The sequence below is a fragment of the Orcinus orca genome, chromosome 9, assembly GCF_937001465.1.
Source record: "Orcinus orca chromosome 9, mOrcOrc1.1, whole genome shotgun sequence".
Classification (NCBI taxonomy): domain Eukaryota; kingdom Metazoa; phylum Chordata; class Mammalia; order Artiodactyla; family Delphinidae; genus Orcinus; species Orcinus orca.
Window position 1 is genome coordinate 98,316,607 of NC_064567.1, and position 17,694 is coordinate 98,334,300.

General features: G+C 56.8%; 1 protein-coding gene across 6 annotated transcripts in view; it reads right to left on the reverse strand.

Moving 5' to 3' along the window:
* TNS3 (tensin 3) overlaps positions 1-17,694 on the reverse strand; it is a 226,677-nt gene that overhangs the window by 95,651 nt on the left and 113,332 nt on the right. For all 6 annotated transcript variants that reach the window (XM_033411317.2, XM_033411313.2, XM_033411316.2 and 3 more), the window contains 4 exons: positions 12,095-12,207; positions 11,939-11,999; positions 11,020-11,095; positions 189-318 (listed from right to left, as the gene is read on the reverse strand). In XM_033411317.2, coding sequence (XP_033267208.2) covers positions 189-318; positions 11,020-11,095; positions 11,939-11,999; positions 12,095-12,207 — 380 coding nt within the window. The remainder of the gene's footprint in view (positions 1-188; positions 319-11,019; positions 11,096-11,938; positions 12,000-12,094; positions 12,208-17,694) is intronic.

Genomic DNA, 17,694 nt, shown 5'->3' on the forward strand with positions numbered 1-17,694 from the left:
TCTCTAGAAATTTTTCTGTGTTGGGTCAGTTGCCAGTCTCTTGTGAGACTGGTAATGATTTTGTCAATAGGTTGACTTACGGGTGGAGCGGGGGAGAACAGTGAAAGAAACACATGAGGCCGCCGGGGGTCGCCCGCCGAGGGGCCACTCCCCACACCCACAGTCTGGACTCGGGGCAGGGACCTCACCTTTGCTGGCGTTGTCCAAATCCTCCTTTGCAAACACAAGTCCATAGCCCTGAACAGCCCCGGTGTGAAACTGCAGGCGGAAAATGACGTCTCGGGTGGCCGAGCGGTACTTCTTGTGGTAGCACTTGACCTGGGGTAAAGAGGGTGTGTCCTCAGGGGAGCCCGTGCCCGCGGAGGGCGCTCGTCGGGGGGTACACAGGCCGCTCCCTTCCAGGAGGGGCTGGGAGTGCGCACAGCCGCCAGCAGCTCCCAACCCAGGAGACGGGCTGCAAACGTCACCGTGGCTTTGGTCCTTCCGGAGGACACCTGTGCTGTTCCAACAGGACAGGAATCCCACAGTCCTCCGTCCTCAGACGGCCCACACCTCTACTTTGGAAGACGGCTGAGGAATGAAATTCCGTGGCCTCTTCCTCCTCGTTTCATCTAAACTCTCCACGTTTCACCTTAAAGCCTTTCTGTTCTCATGAAAGGAGGAGGTGGTCACCACTTTCTGGACTATGCTCAATATTTATGTTGCGTGCTATAATGCAGAGAGAGAGAGAGAGACGGGGAGAAGGGAGAGGAAGGGAAGGGGAAAGGGAGAGAGGCCTTGGAATTGAAATTCCACTGCTGGGTTGTCCAGACATCCTGAAAGGCCACTTGAGACCAGTCTCCAGAATCACCAGGGATGTGATTTGAACTCAGGCTGTGGCTCCGTGGCCCTAGGTCCCTGGGAGCAGCTCAGGCCCCTGGAGTGACTGTGCTGCTACAGAGGGTGGAAGCACCCCTTCCTGGCACGTGGCAGGGAAGGGTGGGCAGGGGAGGGGCCCTGGCGTCGTTTCCCACCTTTACACGGGGGCCTCCCTGCCCCTGCCTGAGGGGTCTGTGGACGGCGCTGGCCACGAGGAGGGCTCGAAGGTCATGGCGGGGTGGCGTGCTGCAGGAGAGGGGACCCTTCCTCCCTCCCACGGCAGGGCAGGGCTCCTTTCCAGGGTCCCCAGGGGTCCAAGACCAGAAGCAGGCTGGATCTTGCCCTCAGACACTCAGCAGAGGTGGCCACTCCGTGCACTGAGCGTGCCTGGGAGGAGGGGAGCCTGGAGGTGCAGGGATCTCAGAGGCAGCCATGCTCACAAGAGAGACTCTGCTCGGAAAAAGCCGGGCTTCAACGATTCTGTGCAAGGTCACTGACCGTCCAGACCAGCGATGCGGGAGGATGCCTCCGGTGACCGGTCTGTAACCTTCACCAGTGAAACCACCAGTCGAGAGAAAAAATAAAGGCCCAAGGAGCCGCGGCCAGCGTGTCAGGAACTGTGCCCCTTAGGGTGGACCCAGAGGTCGTCTGCCTTTGTGCTATCTACAAGGAGACAGTCTGATGAAAAAATGTAAACAGACCGTCAGGGGAGTGTTTCACGTTGACACACACGAGCTGAGCATTGACGAGGCGGGAGGTGCCAGGCAGCCTGTGCACACGCGGCCGGTGGGGATCGAGACTCAGGCCTGGCCTCCGGCCCCTGGCCAGGGAACCGGCCAACGAGAATTCTGCAGAAGCGTGAAGCCTTCAATCTGCTTTCCAACAGCAAATGGATCGCCGGCCGCAAGTCCTCTCCCGCCCCGTCTGGGGTCTCTGGATCCTCAGCAAGGCCCCCTCAAAGGCTGTCCTCTCAGCCTTCCTTCCAGAGTGTGCTGCCCGCATCCTCACCCCTCCAAGGCCCTCGCCCCACACTGACCGCGCTGACCGCTCAGCAGAGGTCCCAGACGTGCTGCGGTGGAGACACCCACGCAGAGGACGTGCCCATCTCTGTGGGGTGAAGGACCCCCCCCACTCCGTTTGCCTTTTTCCACTGGTACCTTGGAAGTACGAGGGAAAAAGGGGAGAAGACTGGAGAAAAGGAGAGAGAGTTTCAGGCGCACACCAGTCTGGCCCTTAAATCTTTATCGATACTGAGGGGAACTGAGGCTGTAAAGTAACCCAGCAAGGCCTCCAGAAGCTGACATCCACTGAGGGAAGCAGCCCCAGGCCAGCCCACGGGGTCACGCTACACAGAGCTGGCAGCTCCCCCAAGCTGGCCCCAGGTGGACACGGGGGCGTCGCAGGCGCTGGGTAAAGAGGCATACGCAGCCTCGGGCAGAGCAGAAGGCCCAGCGACAGCTCCCTTACAGGGACACCTTCTCCTGCTCTGAGTTAAAGGGTTCATCTTGCAGACAGCTCTTGACGGCAGCTCATGCCAACCAAGAGCCCCCGGGCCCGGCTCCCACCTTCCCCAGAACCCAAGACGTTCTGTGGGCTCCCCTCCTCTGGTCTCACCATCACTCATCAGAGCAGACACACACACGCGCGTGCACGCACGCGCGCACACGCACACACACACGAATTCCAGCCCACTCCAGGCACCGGGCAGGGGAAGGCAGAGGTCACCACACGCCCTGGGGCACGGGAGGGACAGCAAACGGGTTCACCCTCCCTAGGCTGCTAGCTCCCAATCATTCTGGGGCACCGGCACCTCCCCAGGCCCAGCACGACTCTAGTGGCTAAAGACTCCCAGTTTTTCACACGACAAGGGTTCAGGGTGGGAGGAACAGAGGGGCATCCCACTGCCGCAGAGCAGCCGCCCTCTGCGCACACGTGCCCTCGCCGAGGGGTTCCCGGGGCCTCCTGACAACCCTCGCTGGCGGAGACCTGAGCCTCCCACACTCCCGCCCGTTGTCTCACCGCGGACTTCTCTTCCCACTGCTCAGGATGGTACCCGCCATCCCCTCCAGTCCTCCTGGCCACCTCAAGAATGACCCCCACTGTCTCCTGAAGGCACAGAAAACCGCAGACGTCTCGGTCACATGGGGTCCTGGCGGCTCCAGCTGGAAAGGAGACGGACCCACCCAGCAGGAGCCCCGCCCGGGGGCCTCTGGCACCCCCTGCAGAGCCAGCAACGATGCGTCATCAGCACCAATAAATCTTCGTAGCATCAGTGACCAGAGACCAGAATCAGGCTCCTAGCACTCCACGGAAAGGACCGTCAGCATTTTGCTTCACAGTAGTGCCCAACATGCGCCTTTTAAAGTAGGAAGTATTGGTCACATTTTGCACCAATTAGAGATTGAGGTCTGTAATACCCCCTTCATCCCTCCAGCTTAGCAGTTCTGTTTACCTAGATCTCCCCAGAGAGTTTCTAAGAGCACATCAATCCTCTGCCTTTGGATCTTAGAGTATCTGCATTTGAAACAACAATTTCAACCCGCTTTGCTGGCGGCCCCGGCGGCCGTCTACACAGGCGTCAAGGAATGTGCGTGCTCGAAGACGATGCTACAACCACACAGGCTTAAAGGTTTAATAAGCTGGACGGCTGCCTACCTAAGTCAAAACACCTGCAGTATCCAGCGCCAGCACTAACCATGATTTCACTTGGAGGTGAAAATGATTGCAGAGGGTGGCAAGGCTGAAACTCACTTCCTAAACCGTTAGTAGGTCAGCAGTACTGGCTGTGAAGGAAAACACAAGTAGATCCACTGGGCTGAGATGCAGAACGGAGCAGGCCCGGTCCAGGTCCAGGAGACCCACGGCAAGCGACGGAGAAGGATGTACACACAGCAAGTCCCAGGACAATACGGCACAACAGCAGTCCTTTAACGACCCCCGCAGGAGCAAATCCAGAGGGGCTTGCGGACGCCTTCATCTTCCCTGATCTTACGTAAGTGCCCTTAGCGAGAAACAATAAACTCAGGTGCTGTTTGTTTGCAATGGCTCCTTGAGAAAGGTCCCCTCTGTTTAGACGTCGGGTCGCTGGAGTCAGGTCACGGAGCCCCGCCCCACAAGGACAGAACGTAAGTGGCCACGGGGTTTGCACAAGCAGAGGCGGCAAGACGAGGCATGTGGCTGGGAAAGTGTTTACAAGCCCATCAGGGCTCTGGACCACAGCCAGGCTCCTGACGGGCCTGCGGCCCATGCGAATTCCTTAGCGAGGTTACATAATGACACGGCTGTGCTCTCCAACGCCTCTGCCCTCCCACCCGACAGAAGCATGTTTACTGAACACCTGAGGCTCTGCCCTTTAGAAGTTCTGGGGTGGACTCGAAAATCTGACCCTCGGTGCAAGCACATCGCAAAGACGGGCGGGTCAGGTGTGCAGTGGGAAGGTGCTGGCAGTGTTCAGGCAAAGCTGGACAGCGGGTGGGTGTCACCAGGGCCCCCAAGTCGAAGGAATGACAGACGGGGGCCCCTCCGCTTTCCCACGTAGCATTCTCAACCCAAAGAGCTCACGAGGCCTTACTTCTTGTAAGCGGGACCCCTGTCACCTCTGTTACCCAGTCTCAGTGCAGAATCCCTCATGAGGAAAGAGGCAGGTTTATCTGTGTAGGAGGCTGACATCTACCAAAATCAAGGAGGGGAAAAAAAAATCAAAGGAGAACATTCCGCCTCACAGGATGGTGAGCAAAGTGTCAACCTTCCCTGGGAGCTCCCTTCCACTTTCCAGAGCAGAGGCAGGCTCCGCAGACGCCAACCCAGCCGAGCCCTCTGCCGCTGGGGGGGTGGGTGGCCTATCAAAGCATTCTCTGCAGCTTAGGATTCTGTCCAAGTCACAATCATTGCCAAATTCTTGATGAGAAATTAAACCGCCTACACATTTGAACCTTTACACAGAAAAGGCCCTGAGACATTCCCCATCTGCAGCTTTCTCCACTGAAGGAACGCCCACTGGGTTCGCAGAGGTGCGCACCAAGCGATGACTCCCTAAAACTGAAGGACGGGGCAAACCGCAGTGCAGGGGTCTCCCACGGCTCATCTGCGCCCAGGGGCTTCTCCCGCCTGGAGACTCTGGAAACCAGAGCCAACCTGCACAGCGGGAGGGGAGACGGCTCACGCTGCTCCCCGGGAAGCTCTGCAAACACCAAGGCACGTTCTGCCGCCCAGCTACTTCCCTGTGTTGATCCCTGAGGTCATTTTCAGGTTGAACCAACAGCCCTGGGATTCCAAGGAGCCCACAGATCATGCAGCATAATGTGTCCCCCAGAGATTACGGTCTGAGTGTGGGGATGCCCTGGGCCCGTCCTCCAGGCCGGACAGCACGGCCTCAGAGACTCTCCTCCTCGGACACACTGGAATCCTCTCTCCCACCCGTGGACCTTTAGATCCTGCCTCTGTGCGCTCGTGCACACACCAAAGCCTACTTGCACGAGAGTGATCTGCCAGCTCATCTCACTCAACAACTAGAACCTAAACTCTTGGAAGTGGGACCTGTGTGTGATTCCCGTTCACATCCACCATGTTACCTGTTCAGGACACACGCTGTGGGGAATGAACGAGAGAACGAATGACAAATCAGAGCCTAAGGTGCCGGAGAACCAATGGTACCTGATTTCACTATTAACCTTACTAGAATAGGTTTATTCTAGAAGGGGTTTATTCAATGGACACAGGTATTATGGGCTGAATTCTGTGCCCCCAGAATTCATATGGTGAAGTCTTAAAGGTGGTTAAGGTAAAGTAGGGTTATATAGGTGGGTCCTAATCCAATCTGACTGGGGAGATCAGGACACAGACACACACACACACACACACACACACACACACACGAGGGAAGATGATGTGAAGACACAGGGAGAAGACAGCCATCTACATACCAAGGAGAGAAGCCTCGGGAGGTACCAGCCCTCTGACACCTTGATCTCAGACTTCCAGCCTCCAGGACAGTGAGAAATGTCTATTGTTTAAGCCACCCAGTCTGTGGTACTTTGTCATGACAGCCCTGGGAAACGAATACAAGAGGCTAGAGCTACTTTGAGACTTCTTAGAGATCAATAGCTAAACTAAACCTCCTAGGTAATCATTTCCACGAATGGCGCAAGGAAAAATTACCCTGTGTGATGGAAAATTACCCATGTCCAGCTGTAACCCGCATCGTCCTTCTCCCATCTGATAACGTTGCAAAAAATAAGTGCAGAGTGTACAAAAATGAACTGTAAACACAGGAAGTATAAATCAAATAATAATTCAGTCCGAAAATACTCCATGTTAAGAACATGGTGCAGGAAGGGGCTGGTTTTATCAAGTTAAGCGTTTCCTGTGAAGAGATCCCTATTTGCCGGCCTTTCCAACGGAAGCAAAAGTTCACAGACAGGGTGACTTCACGGCCCAGAACATTCCCCTCAAGAGACCCCATGGCGATAGGACACCTGAATGCCAGCCCTCTCGGGTTCCTGCAGCATCGCTCAGGGCTCATGCAGCCGGCTGTCCCCTCACGCAAGAGGCAGCTTGCAGTTCTTGCTGGGGTGTGGACTTGCCCAGGGACTCCCGCTTCAGGGGCGGCTCTGGGCAATAAGCTGGGGACGATGGCACACTGGGCACAGGGTCCCCTCCTGGCTCCCAGCAAGCGCGAGCCCCCACCCCTGAGGAGCACAATTACTGGCTCGGGAGAGGCTGGGACCAGTCAGCCGCCTGCCTCAAGGGCTGGGCACCCACTAGGGAGGCAGACGAGGTACCCAGCCATGACGCATCATCAAACACGGCCTCAGGGAGGGCACAGCCGTGTGCCCCAGTCATGCCTGATGTGGGTGACACGGGTGCGAGGCATTAGCAAGACACAGAGGAAAGGGCCATGGGGCCGTGTGCAGAACAAACAAAATACGGGATCTCTGGGGCTAAGTGATTGAGGGCGCAGGACACCCAGGGGATCCTATGCCACATACGGGAGCCTGGACCCTCTCCTCCCCCCGCGGGGAGGATGCTGGGCCACGGCTGCGGAACGCCGTGCTCGGACGGAGTCACGCTGTGAGGGCTAGGGCTCAGGGATTCAGGATCCATGTGGGGAGAGGATCTGCACGACTGACGAGAGAAGTGGAGCCAGGGGACGCCAGGACGAAGCTCCCACGCGGAGTCTGGGGAACCGGTGGGGACAGTCCTAGAAAGCAGCAGAATGGAGGCCGGGGGGCTGGCGGGCACCAAGGGCTGAACCTGAGGCCCGAGGACCGAAGGCAGAAGTGGAGAAGAGGCAGCGTGGACCCAGCGAGAGAGACACGGGGCCAAGAGGACCAGCACTTGGGGGAGACGGATGCCCAGAGGACAGCAGCGCGGAGACCCGCCAGGAGCCGGAGGGGAACCGGCAGAGGGGCTCCACAAAGAGAAAGGGTCCACGTGACAGGGAGTGCCACAGAGACGGCCACGGGGATGCGGTCCCTGGGATGAGGCCGGAGGGAGGAGAGAGGGCACGCAAACCATCCTTTGCCAAAACCTGGCCAGGAAAGCGGGCAGGCAGAGGCAGGGGTGCCCACGGGGGAGGAAGGGCCTGATCGCCGGGCGGAGAGGGGCCAGTTCTTCCTCCCCAGAACCTCCGAGCAGGGCTGCAGCCCACGTGCTGAGGCCCACACCAGCCTTCTTGCCATTGCTCCCACTTGGGCCTGTGCCGCACCCCACCTCTGTGCCCCCGTGACCGTGAGGGCCCCTCCCAGCGCTGTACGAGGAGGAGAGGTCCACCCACTCTGACGGCTCTAGGCCGACGGCCCCCTAGCCACACCGATGTCCGCCCTTCACCCTCCCCACCCGGGCCTCGCGCGCCTCCAGAGTCTCGGGCAGGTGCTCCCTGAACCCTCGCTGGCCCGACGCCTTCACCTGCAGCTGCTGCTTCAGGATGTGCCGCTCAGCACCGAGCAGACGCACAAGTGTCCGCTGGAAGGGAAACTTTTCGAGCAGGGCTAATAATCACACTTGCGGACTTCCCGCAGAGAAGTAGCAAAGCAGGCACAGGGAAGGGCGAGTCCCGTTTGGCCACTGGCTCGAAGCCACTTACCAATATACCTGAAAAGAGCCATGGGCTGAGCACACGCGGCGACAGGCGCCTTTCACATGGCCATGGGTGCCCAGAGGCACCATCTTTCATCTGCAGACGGTGCAGGCGACCACATCCCAAACTCCCAGGCCGGTGCCTCCCTGCTGCAGCAGGGCCGGCTTCGACAAGCTCGCCGTGTGCAGGGGGACGGCTCCCAGCGGCTGCAACGGCACCAGCTGGCGGACACCGCGGGGTCCAAGCATGTCTGCCAGCGCCTCCTCCCCCAGCCCCGCTTCCCAGCTCCCCAGGGCCAAACGGCAACCACCCACCTGGGTCCCCTCAGAACGACCCCACCCACCTGCTCAGACCACATCCCAGCTGAAGCTGGGTGCACGTGATGCTCAGGTAGGCACCCTGCTCGCAGGCGGCGGTGCCGACGTGGGCCTAGGACAGCCGTGAGGCGCGTTAGGCGATCGCCCGGGGGCACGGGGAGGTGGTGGCCACCCCCAGGCCAAGCCTCAGTGGGCCCTCGGTCACAGCGCGAGGCCCTCACCCGCCGGCTGCCCCAGCTCATCTCATCCCCACGACGCTCGCCTACGGTACTCATGCAGCAGAAGGGGGCTCGAGCGTGGACAAGACCCGTCTGAGGCCACCCAGTCCCCTTAAGCCGTAGACCTGCTGGGAGCCCAGGCGTGGGACCCAAGGCCCGCCCGGCTGCGTGATGCCCCTGTTGGGCCTGTGGCTCCCAGTCTGCTGTCGCTCGTACGTAGCTGCAGGGCTTCCTTCCTTCCACTCGAGACCAAGGGCTTTCTCCCCCGCGTTCTCACTGCCTCTCTAAGTCACAGTCCTATAAGGGTTACTCTCAAGGGGTGATTCAGGGCGTTTTCAGGACACAGAAAAGAGCTCTGCTAACACCACGTTTTCCAAAAGAAGACGGCAAAATCCAAGCCCTGCACGATCTGGCTTCAACCTCCCGGGACAAGTAATTCCCACAGGGTCATCCTCAAGGCCTGGGGACTGCTGCACCCCCTGCCCAGGGCCTCACGCACACCTCTGAGGGCGCTTCCGGCTGGACCCCCCGGCCGCCGGCCCCAGCCAGCAGGACCCACGCTGCGGCGCTCTCTGGATGTCCCGGCTGCGAGACGTCCACCTCCCCCGCCAGGCTCCTTCAGGACACAGACGTCCCTGCGTCCCTCCCTTCCTTCCTGTGCTAGGGCCCAACTCAGACGTTCCGAAAGCTCAAAATGGGACCTCTGGACAAATAACAGTACGAAAGGAAGGAGGGAGGGAAGAGACAGTGGGAGGGAGGGAAGGAGGAAGAGGGAAGGAAGGAGGACGGAGGAGGGAGGGGCGCAGGGATCCAGGGCAGATGAGGTGACTCGCCACCACCGGCCTCTGGGCTGGCAACCTCCTGCTGCCTCGGGAAGACCCTGCAGCCACCAGCCCGCAATCAGGTGCTCTTTCTTGGAGGGGGAGCCCCTCCCTCGGGTCATCACAAAGGGACTCGGCGGACTACTCTTCACGGACCCCAGGGAGCACCCAGCCTGGCCATGCCGACTCCAAGCCCTCTCCCAGACCAGGGGCAATGCCCAGCTGGGCGCACGTCCCAGCAGCAGCTCCGCCCTCTCGCAGAACGCTCTGGGTCTCTTGGCCTCCTTTTTAAAGGAGGAAAACTAGACCCAGAGGACAGAGCTGGTGAGCAGACAAAAGTCACAGCCAGGTAAAGCCCTGGCTGGCGCCCGGCACACAGCAGGGGCCCAATAAGTGCTCAGCCCTTTGCCCAACAATCCCGGGAGGTCCAAGGAGACTCGGCCAGGGCTGCATGCTGGGTAGAGGAGCACAAGAGTAGGGGCGTCCCTCCCCTGCCCCGTCCCTCCCCTCTCTCCTAACCACAGAGATGGGGAGGCCACGAGCTGCTGTGCAGAGCCAGGAAGGAGAACCCAGCCCCAAGCCCTCCTCCCTCGGGGCAGCGCAACACCGTGGCTGAGAAAACAGGCTCGTGGAAACGTAGCAACCACCCTGCGCCCCGGCTTTCCCACCTATGAAACGGGATACTGGCTCTTCCATCTCAAGGTCGAGGAGAGGGTGAAAGACCATGATTGTAAAGTGCTCAACGTGCTGACTTGGAAACAGAGCCGTTTTGCGGTTGGTCTGCTTCTTATTCCCCCTCATGCGCCTTCTGGGCCTGCAGGTGCCTCTCTGGACACAGACCCCTGAGGCCTGGAGGTGGAAGGGGCGCCCCCTGGGGAGCCCGCCAAGGGGGCGTCAGCTGTGAATGTGCCCGGGATCTTTACCTTTGAGAACCTTCCTGAGAACGCAGGATGGGGCAAGGTGGGAGTGCACCAACCACGAAGAAAGGGTGGAAAACCCAAAATATTAGGAAAAGTTAACGAGACTCCTCAAAAACACTGGACGAGCCACTTAAATCAATAAAAAGCCAACTTGTGAACCATCTTATCTTCTTGTCGTGGGGTGTCCTGGGGCTCAAACAGATTCCAGGAGAGCTATTCTGTGCCTGCGGGAAGCACGCACGTGCCTTAAAGGTTTTCCTGATTTCAGACAAATTTCTCTTTTTTTAGATGCGTGCACTTTTTTATATTCAAGATAGAAAAAGGGCGAAGGTGGAACAGAGCAGGGTGTTGCTTCTGCCCCAAGAATCAAAACTATCTGGAGAAATCACTGTTTCAGTCATAAACCAAGCTGCAATACACTAGCTGTATTTCCCACCTAGGCCACTAACGATAAATAAACATTTTATGTCTATGCCCAGCCCTGGAAGGCCTAGGTCATGTTAAGACTGCACACCGTGCTCAGGTAACTGGAACCCTGAGAAGCGCAGTGGCTGAGCTAGGACTGTAATTTCAAGGGTGCACACAGCAAGCGGCTCTACCAATTTGTTCTGTTCCTTTCATTAAAATAGGTTTGCTCAGAAAATTAACCCACTGCCTTAAGGTAGAGGCGACTTTCCATTCTTCCCTCAGGTTTTGTCGGGGCCGGGGTAGGGTGGGAGGCGGCTTTCATGTTCTTGCTTTAAGATGAACTTGCTTTTACCTTTCCAGGTATATTACTGGCAGCAGAGGCAAGGCCGTGACACTCACCATGATGTCCCCTTTCAGGAGTTGGGCTGGCTCTATGGCGATATAGATCCTGCTTTGGTTTTCTGGGCCGACGTTGCTTTGGAATAAATGAGAAGGTACATCATTACGCGATTTCATGATTTAATGGAAAGAATACGTTCTGAGAAAAGCAACCCCACGATTGAAATTAAACAAAATATCCTGCTTGGCCCAGGAATCCAATTCCTCAGACTCTCTCCTATGAAAATGAGTCCAAAGAACGTATGAAAAACCAACAGGGCCAGGCAGGGCCCTGATAGGAACGTCACAGCCAGTGCCCGCCGGCCCGCCCCAGGTCCGTGCACGATGGAGCGCGCAGCGTAGAGAACTGGCGTGCCGATGCCAGCAGCCTCCGTGGTAAGCAGAGGGGGAGGCTGCCCAAGCTTCACCGGTGCCTGGGTCCAACAGGGTCCGGACACGTGATAACAGTTCATTCTGAGTGAGGACACGTGCTAAGAACATTTTTTACCTTTATTCATTTTCCATTGATGGCATAAAACGCTTCTCCAAACAAAAAAAGCAAAGCAAATAAGTCTAGAATTAGTACATATTCTGGAAATGTCTGCCTGACCTTTGTCTAAACTGCAAAGGGGAGAGAAAGGGAGACCACCGTGACCCTGGCCCAAGACCCCGATGTGTTTACTTCCACACGGTGTGCGGGGCCCTCTCCTTCCCCCAGGTCCCAGCGTCCACGTCCCTTCACAGAGCCAACTGTGTGACTGCGGCGAGACACCTGCTGGGCAGGATGACGGGGGCATTGCACCCACGGCTCCCCTTCCGTCCCCTGCTCTTAGCTCACCTGGTTTCCCCCCCCTCACCCCTCCAGAGGGAGAGGCAGCCGGGAGCAGGCCCCCTCCCCCCCGGGCCCTCCGGAGGCCCCCAGGAAAGCAGCCACACTTACTAGATCCCCGACGTGTACATAGGCTGCATGGCTTGGTAGAGCTTGAGAAAGGGCCGGCATGCTGAAAGACACGCAGAATCGGCTGTCAACACGCGGAACTGAGGGCCAGCGCCAGGCGGCGAGTCTCGAGACCCTCACCCCGTGGGAGACACCCACCTCCGCCAGAGTCGAAGTTGGGGGTCCCATGCAGGATGACGAAATGCAGGAACAGGGGCGAGGCGTTCATCTTCACCGTTCCCGACAGGAGCCCGCTGAGGAACTGCACGTACCTGCGAAGGGCAGTCAGCTCAGGGCCCCTGCACAGCTCCCAAGCCCAGGTGGGGCCGGAGGGCAATGAGGAAACCCGCCTGCACTTCCGGGAGAGAACCCATCCTGACCGCTCACAGCAAGGAGGGTGGACGCACCCCAGGCCCCGGCCCACGCTCTGCAGAGCATGGCCGAGCCCACAGCCCACTGGGTGTCTCTGGGCCTTGCACGCTGACGTGGCCGATGACCTGGAAGCACGGCCAAGGGTGCTTCCTGAGCGTGAGCCCTCACACGCGGCGCCTCTCGCTCTGCACCCCGAGTGCAGGTGGCATCGCTTCTGTCCACGGAACCCACAGCCAGGCAGGGCTGGGCCACGGGGCTGGCACGGTCTCCCCGCAGAGAAGAGGAAAGCAAGAGACCTGCCGTCCCATGGGCGCGCTCTCTGAACCAAACCACACCTCGAGGGCATGAAGGTCACTCGGCTCAACTCTCAGTCCTACCCACCCTGCCTTCTGCTCACACTAGGAAGCCTAGTGGGAGGCTGGAGTCCACACTCCAGCCCACAGGAAGCCTTCGGATGCCACAGCCCACTGTGAGAGCCTCCCCTACCATAAAGGGCACGAGCCTGCCTGAGCTGCACTGCCCTCCCGTCTTCCAGCTTCTCTGTGCCCTCCCTCCTCAAGGCCCATCTCAGCGGCAGAGCGCACGTCTGCCGTGTGCCGGGAGACCTGCCTTCTCTCTGAACACCACACACAGCCTTGCGCGCCATGCTGACGGCCCCGCACCCTGCGTGGGTGCCTGGCGGCCTGGAGAGAAGATTGTACCCTGGAAGCATTGCCTCCCTGGTTCCTCCCAGGGCACAAGGTGGCAGCTGTGACCCCAAGTGGGCACACACCTGCCAAGCTCTCAGATGCCGCCTGGCCTCGGCCTCTGCCACCACCTGGAGTGTGTGACTCCGGAGCAGAGCCAAAGCCTACCCTATCCAACATCTCTGTGCACCTCTAATGACTACACAGAGCCGCGCAGGCGCAGGAAGGAAGCGTCCACTGAATCACCAGGCTGTGCGGCCAGCACGGCGTCCTCTATACCCTCCAGCCAGCCCACCGCAGTCCACCCCACTAGGAGGACCAGGGACCACCCCCGCCTCCCTAGGACTGAAGGCTAGTCAGGCTCAACCTACTTAGGTTAAAAAATGCCGCTTTTCTCTCTCTGGTTTATTTCACTTCGCATAATGTCCCCAAGGTCCATCCATGTTATCACAAATGGCAGAATTTCATTATACTGTATGGCTCAGTAATACTCCACTGTGTGTGTGTACACACACACGCGCACACACACACGTTTTCTTTATCCATTCATCCACTGAGGGACACTTGCGTTGTTTCCGTATCTTGGCTATTGTGAATAAGGCCACACACAATAAACACAGGAGTACAGATATCTCTTCAAGAGCCTGTTTTCATTTCCTTCGGATATATACCCAGAGCGGAATTGCTGGGTCATGTGGTAGTTCTATTTTTAATGTTTTAAGGAACCTCCGTACCGCTTTCCATAGTTGCTGCACCAATTTACATTCTCACCAAGAGTACACAAAGGCTCTCTTTTCTCCATGTTCTCGTAACCACTTGTTTTTTCTTGTCGTTTTTGTTTTTTTGCGGTACGCGGGCCTCTCACTGTTGTGGCCTCTCCCGTTGCGGAGCACAGGCTCCGGACGCGCAGGCTCAGCGGCCACGGCTCACGGGCCCAGCCGCTCCGCGGCATATGGGATCCTCCCGGACCGGGGCACGAACCCGTGTCCCCTGCATCGGCAGGCGGACCCTCAAGCACTGCGCCACCAGGGAAGCCCTCTTAACTTTTTGATGACTGGCATTCTAACAGGTGTGAGGTGATATCTCCTTGTGGTATGATATCACTCATAATATATGGAATCTAAAACAGCCAAACATATAAAAGCAGAGAGTAAAATGGCAGTTACCAGGGGCCGGGGGCTTTGGGGACAGGACAGAATTTTTAAAGGGTACAAACTTGCAGTAAGTAGTAAATATGCCCTAGAGATACAATGCACAGTGTAGTAAATATTGTAGTATAATTATCAAACTTGCTAAGAGATATAACTTAATTATCCCAACCACTAAAAAAGAAATGATAATTATTGTAACGCGACAGAGGTGCTAAGTACGGTTACAGTGGCAATCGTATGACAATACGTGAATGTAACAAATTAACCCCGTAAGCCTTAAATTTACACAATGTCATTTGTCAAATACACCTACATTTTGAAAAATATCGAATTTACACCAGCAATTCAGATGCAGTCCATTATCTCAAGCAGCTGACTTTGCATACAAAGGAAACTGAACAAGAGAAATTTTCTAGTAAATTTCAAAACCAAAGTTTAAAAACTCTACTTGAAATCTATCCTTTTAGAAAAAAATGTTAGAAAAGAACATTCACTTCAGCTTAAGGGCCCCTCCCCGTGTTTCAGTTTTCCTGGTGGCAAACCGCTCTTCCCTTTCAGAAGAGGACAAAACCTCACGCAAGTCACAGAGTCCAGACGCAAGCCCTGGAGGGCCCGGGAGGCCACGTGGCCGGGCCGTGGCTGCAGGAGCCTGGCCACCAGATGGCCCCACGTGCCTTCCCATTTTATCTTCTATGTCGACAGCAGACGTGCAGACACGAGAATATTCAGGTGACCTGTCCAGCTACTTTTTATCACCTAAGTGCCACACACTGCAGATTTCTGGGTTCTCCAGCCACCCCCTCCCCACCGCCGGGTCATGAGCCCAGGAGAAGGGATCACAGACGCTGAGCTGGGGCCATGAGTCGCCACCTGCTCTGGACAGCGGTCTCCCCTCCTCCAGCACTGGTCACCAGACAGCCCGCTTCCTCGGCCTTGTCTGTGGCCCGGCTGCTGTGTTTACTCTGTGGACGCCTGGCCGTTCGCTCCTTCTACACTGACCTCAGGTGGCCCTTCACTCTCTGGACATCCAAGGGACCCACGAGCACACAGACCGGGCATCACGGAGGGGGGTGAGGGTCAGTTTCCGTTTTACATTTTGATGCAACCGTGGAGGGTCCTCCCCTTGCCCTGACACAGCCTGGCCGGCGCCGTTGCCCAGCAGTCCGAGAGAGTATGAGAAGGTTCTTCTATCATGTGGCGTGTCGGCATGACCACAGAAGAATGTTGATTCCCTGCAAGCTCCCGAAGAAGGAGCCAGAAGACAAGGGCCAGCCCTCACATGGGGTTAGGGACAGAAGGGAGGGGGTGCCCAGTCCTCTGCCTGGGACCCAGACACGGACGCCTGCCCTCCTGACCAGTCCATCATGGAACCAGTGCAAAAAAGCCCTTCTCATCTGCCCTTTAGAGAAGTCTGCTTTATATCGATTCCCATTTTAGGTAAATCATAGACGTAAAATGTTATTATAAAATGCAACTTACTTCTTCCTTCACATGCTTCCTTGATAAGGAAAAAATACAAAATTGTTTTATATTTCACGGCACTTTCTATTAATGAAGTGCTACTTTCCAGCAATTATACTGCCTAACTTTGTGGAGCTAAAGTCATTTTGGGTGCTTGTTCATAGGATGCAATACAAGCACAATTTCTGAGTCCAAGTTCTGGATTTTGTGATACTGCAGAAGTTTACCATAAGGCTTGTTAGCGGCATGACTGAGATCAGAACAGCTTTTAAAGAAAACCTCACGCCAACCCCATCACCCCGCCATCCACCTCCTAAGAGAGGGACAGGTGACAAGGGTCCTATATGTACTAACTTTTGTAAAGCATATGGACAGAGTGGAGACAGCACCCTTGTCCCTTCCTTCCAGCTGTGATGAGTACAGTTCTGTGGCTGATGGTGGACATAAATGAGCCGGACGTAAGCCTGGGGGTGCCTCACCTGTGACCCCGGCCCACCACCAAGCACCCAGGCAGGTCAGCATGGCCACCGGGGACAGCACAGGCCCCTTGCTTATCTCCGGGGCTTTCCTCCAGGGCCTGCAGGCAACTACCGGCAAATCCGAAACTCCAGATGGCACAGCTGAGCAGCCGTCGGCCCTGGCTCCCCCGGTGACTGTGGCCTCAGCCCAAGGGGCACTCCTGGCCCCCTGGGGGCTCATGGCAGCGGGTGAGGGGACACTCAATGCCATAAATTAAGCCTATCTCCTCTCTATGCACCACCGATGAGTGTGTGTGATGGGGGAGGAGTAAAGAAAACCTTTGTATGGGAAAACACATTTTTCAAGAATTTTTCATTGGCGTGGCCTCATCCTCCTGTTCCCAGAACACTTTCACACCCTCATCAGTCCCTCTGACCAGCAGGCTCAGAAGCTCTGCTGTGGGCCACCCGACCGTGACCTGGAAAAGAGGATGTTGTTCTTAAGTCCCAAAGACATCACATACAAAACGCCAGATAAAAACAACAAAGTTCATTGCTAATATACGCCGCTAATATAATTGCTGCTGCAGTCAGCAGTGGAGCTAGCCACCGCCTGCACCGTGGGAGAGAGAGGACAGGTAAACAGGGCCCGTGTGGCAGGAAACTACCTGGAGAGCCGCCATCACTCCCAAAGAAAAACAATTCAGGCCACGGCTGAAAATAAGAGGGAAGAAGAGCAAAGGCAAGGATTCCACAATTAGTTCCTCCAGAAAAGTGTGGCAAGGATGAATGTCAACTCTTGTCTATGTGATATTCACCCACAGCACTGAAGGAAAGGTGTGTACGAATGAACGGACAGGGTGCCAGATGGCCTCTCAAAGCCCATCCCAGTGTCTTACCCAAAACAGAAAGTCCTCCCTGGTCAGCGCAGCTCTCACAGCCACACACGTCAGACAGCTCACCTGTCTCCCAGCTGTGCTCTTCTTTCTTTCGAGGGAAATAGCTCCCTGGGGATGAGGTTTTCCCCACTTCGTCGCAACTAGCAAGTACGATTAAGAAACCAAGCTTGCAGCTGGCAGGGCACTAACAGAAGAGCACACGCTTCCTTCAAGTTCCAAAGCAGCTGGAAATTTGCAGTTGTTCATTGCATTATTTATAACCTCTTTCCAAAGCAGAAACTTACATGTGGAGTTTCCCTAAATCTTCCTACATATGTGAGTTGTACTTGACATAAGCTTAAATATCTCTGAAAACAAGTGTGAAATGATACTTTTGTAAGCAGAAGGAGCCACTGTGTCGGCCCATCTCTCCCTAAGGCTTCCCGGTGTCACCTCCATACACTCAGAGTGCCTACAGCTGCAGGGGAAGCACGCATGGCGGGGAGACGTGGGCAGGGCCCCATCAGCTCTGGCCTGTGCGCCAGACCCAGGCTCGCTGGTTACCTAATGTTCCCCGGCACTTCCCCGCCCCGGCCGGGCTGGAAGGATAACACACCTCAGACCTCTTCCAGGCGACCCCCTGAGGGATGGCCCCGCTCCTCGAGCCCGCCCTGCAAGCCGGGGCAAGAGGACATGCAGAGTGGACGAGGCACAGGGAGCCTGCTGGCCTCAGCGGCCGCACTCCCTCAAAGA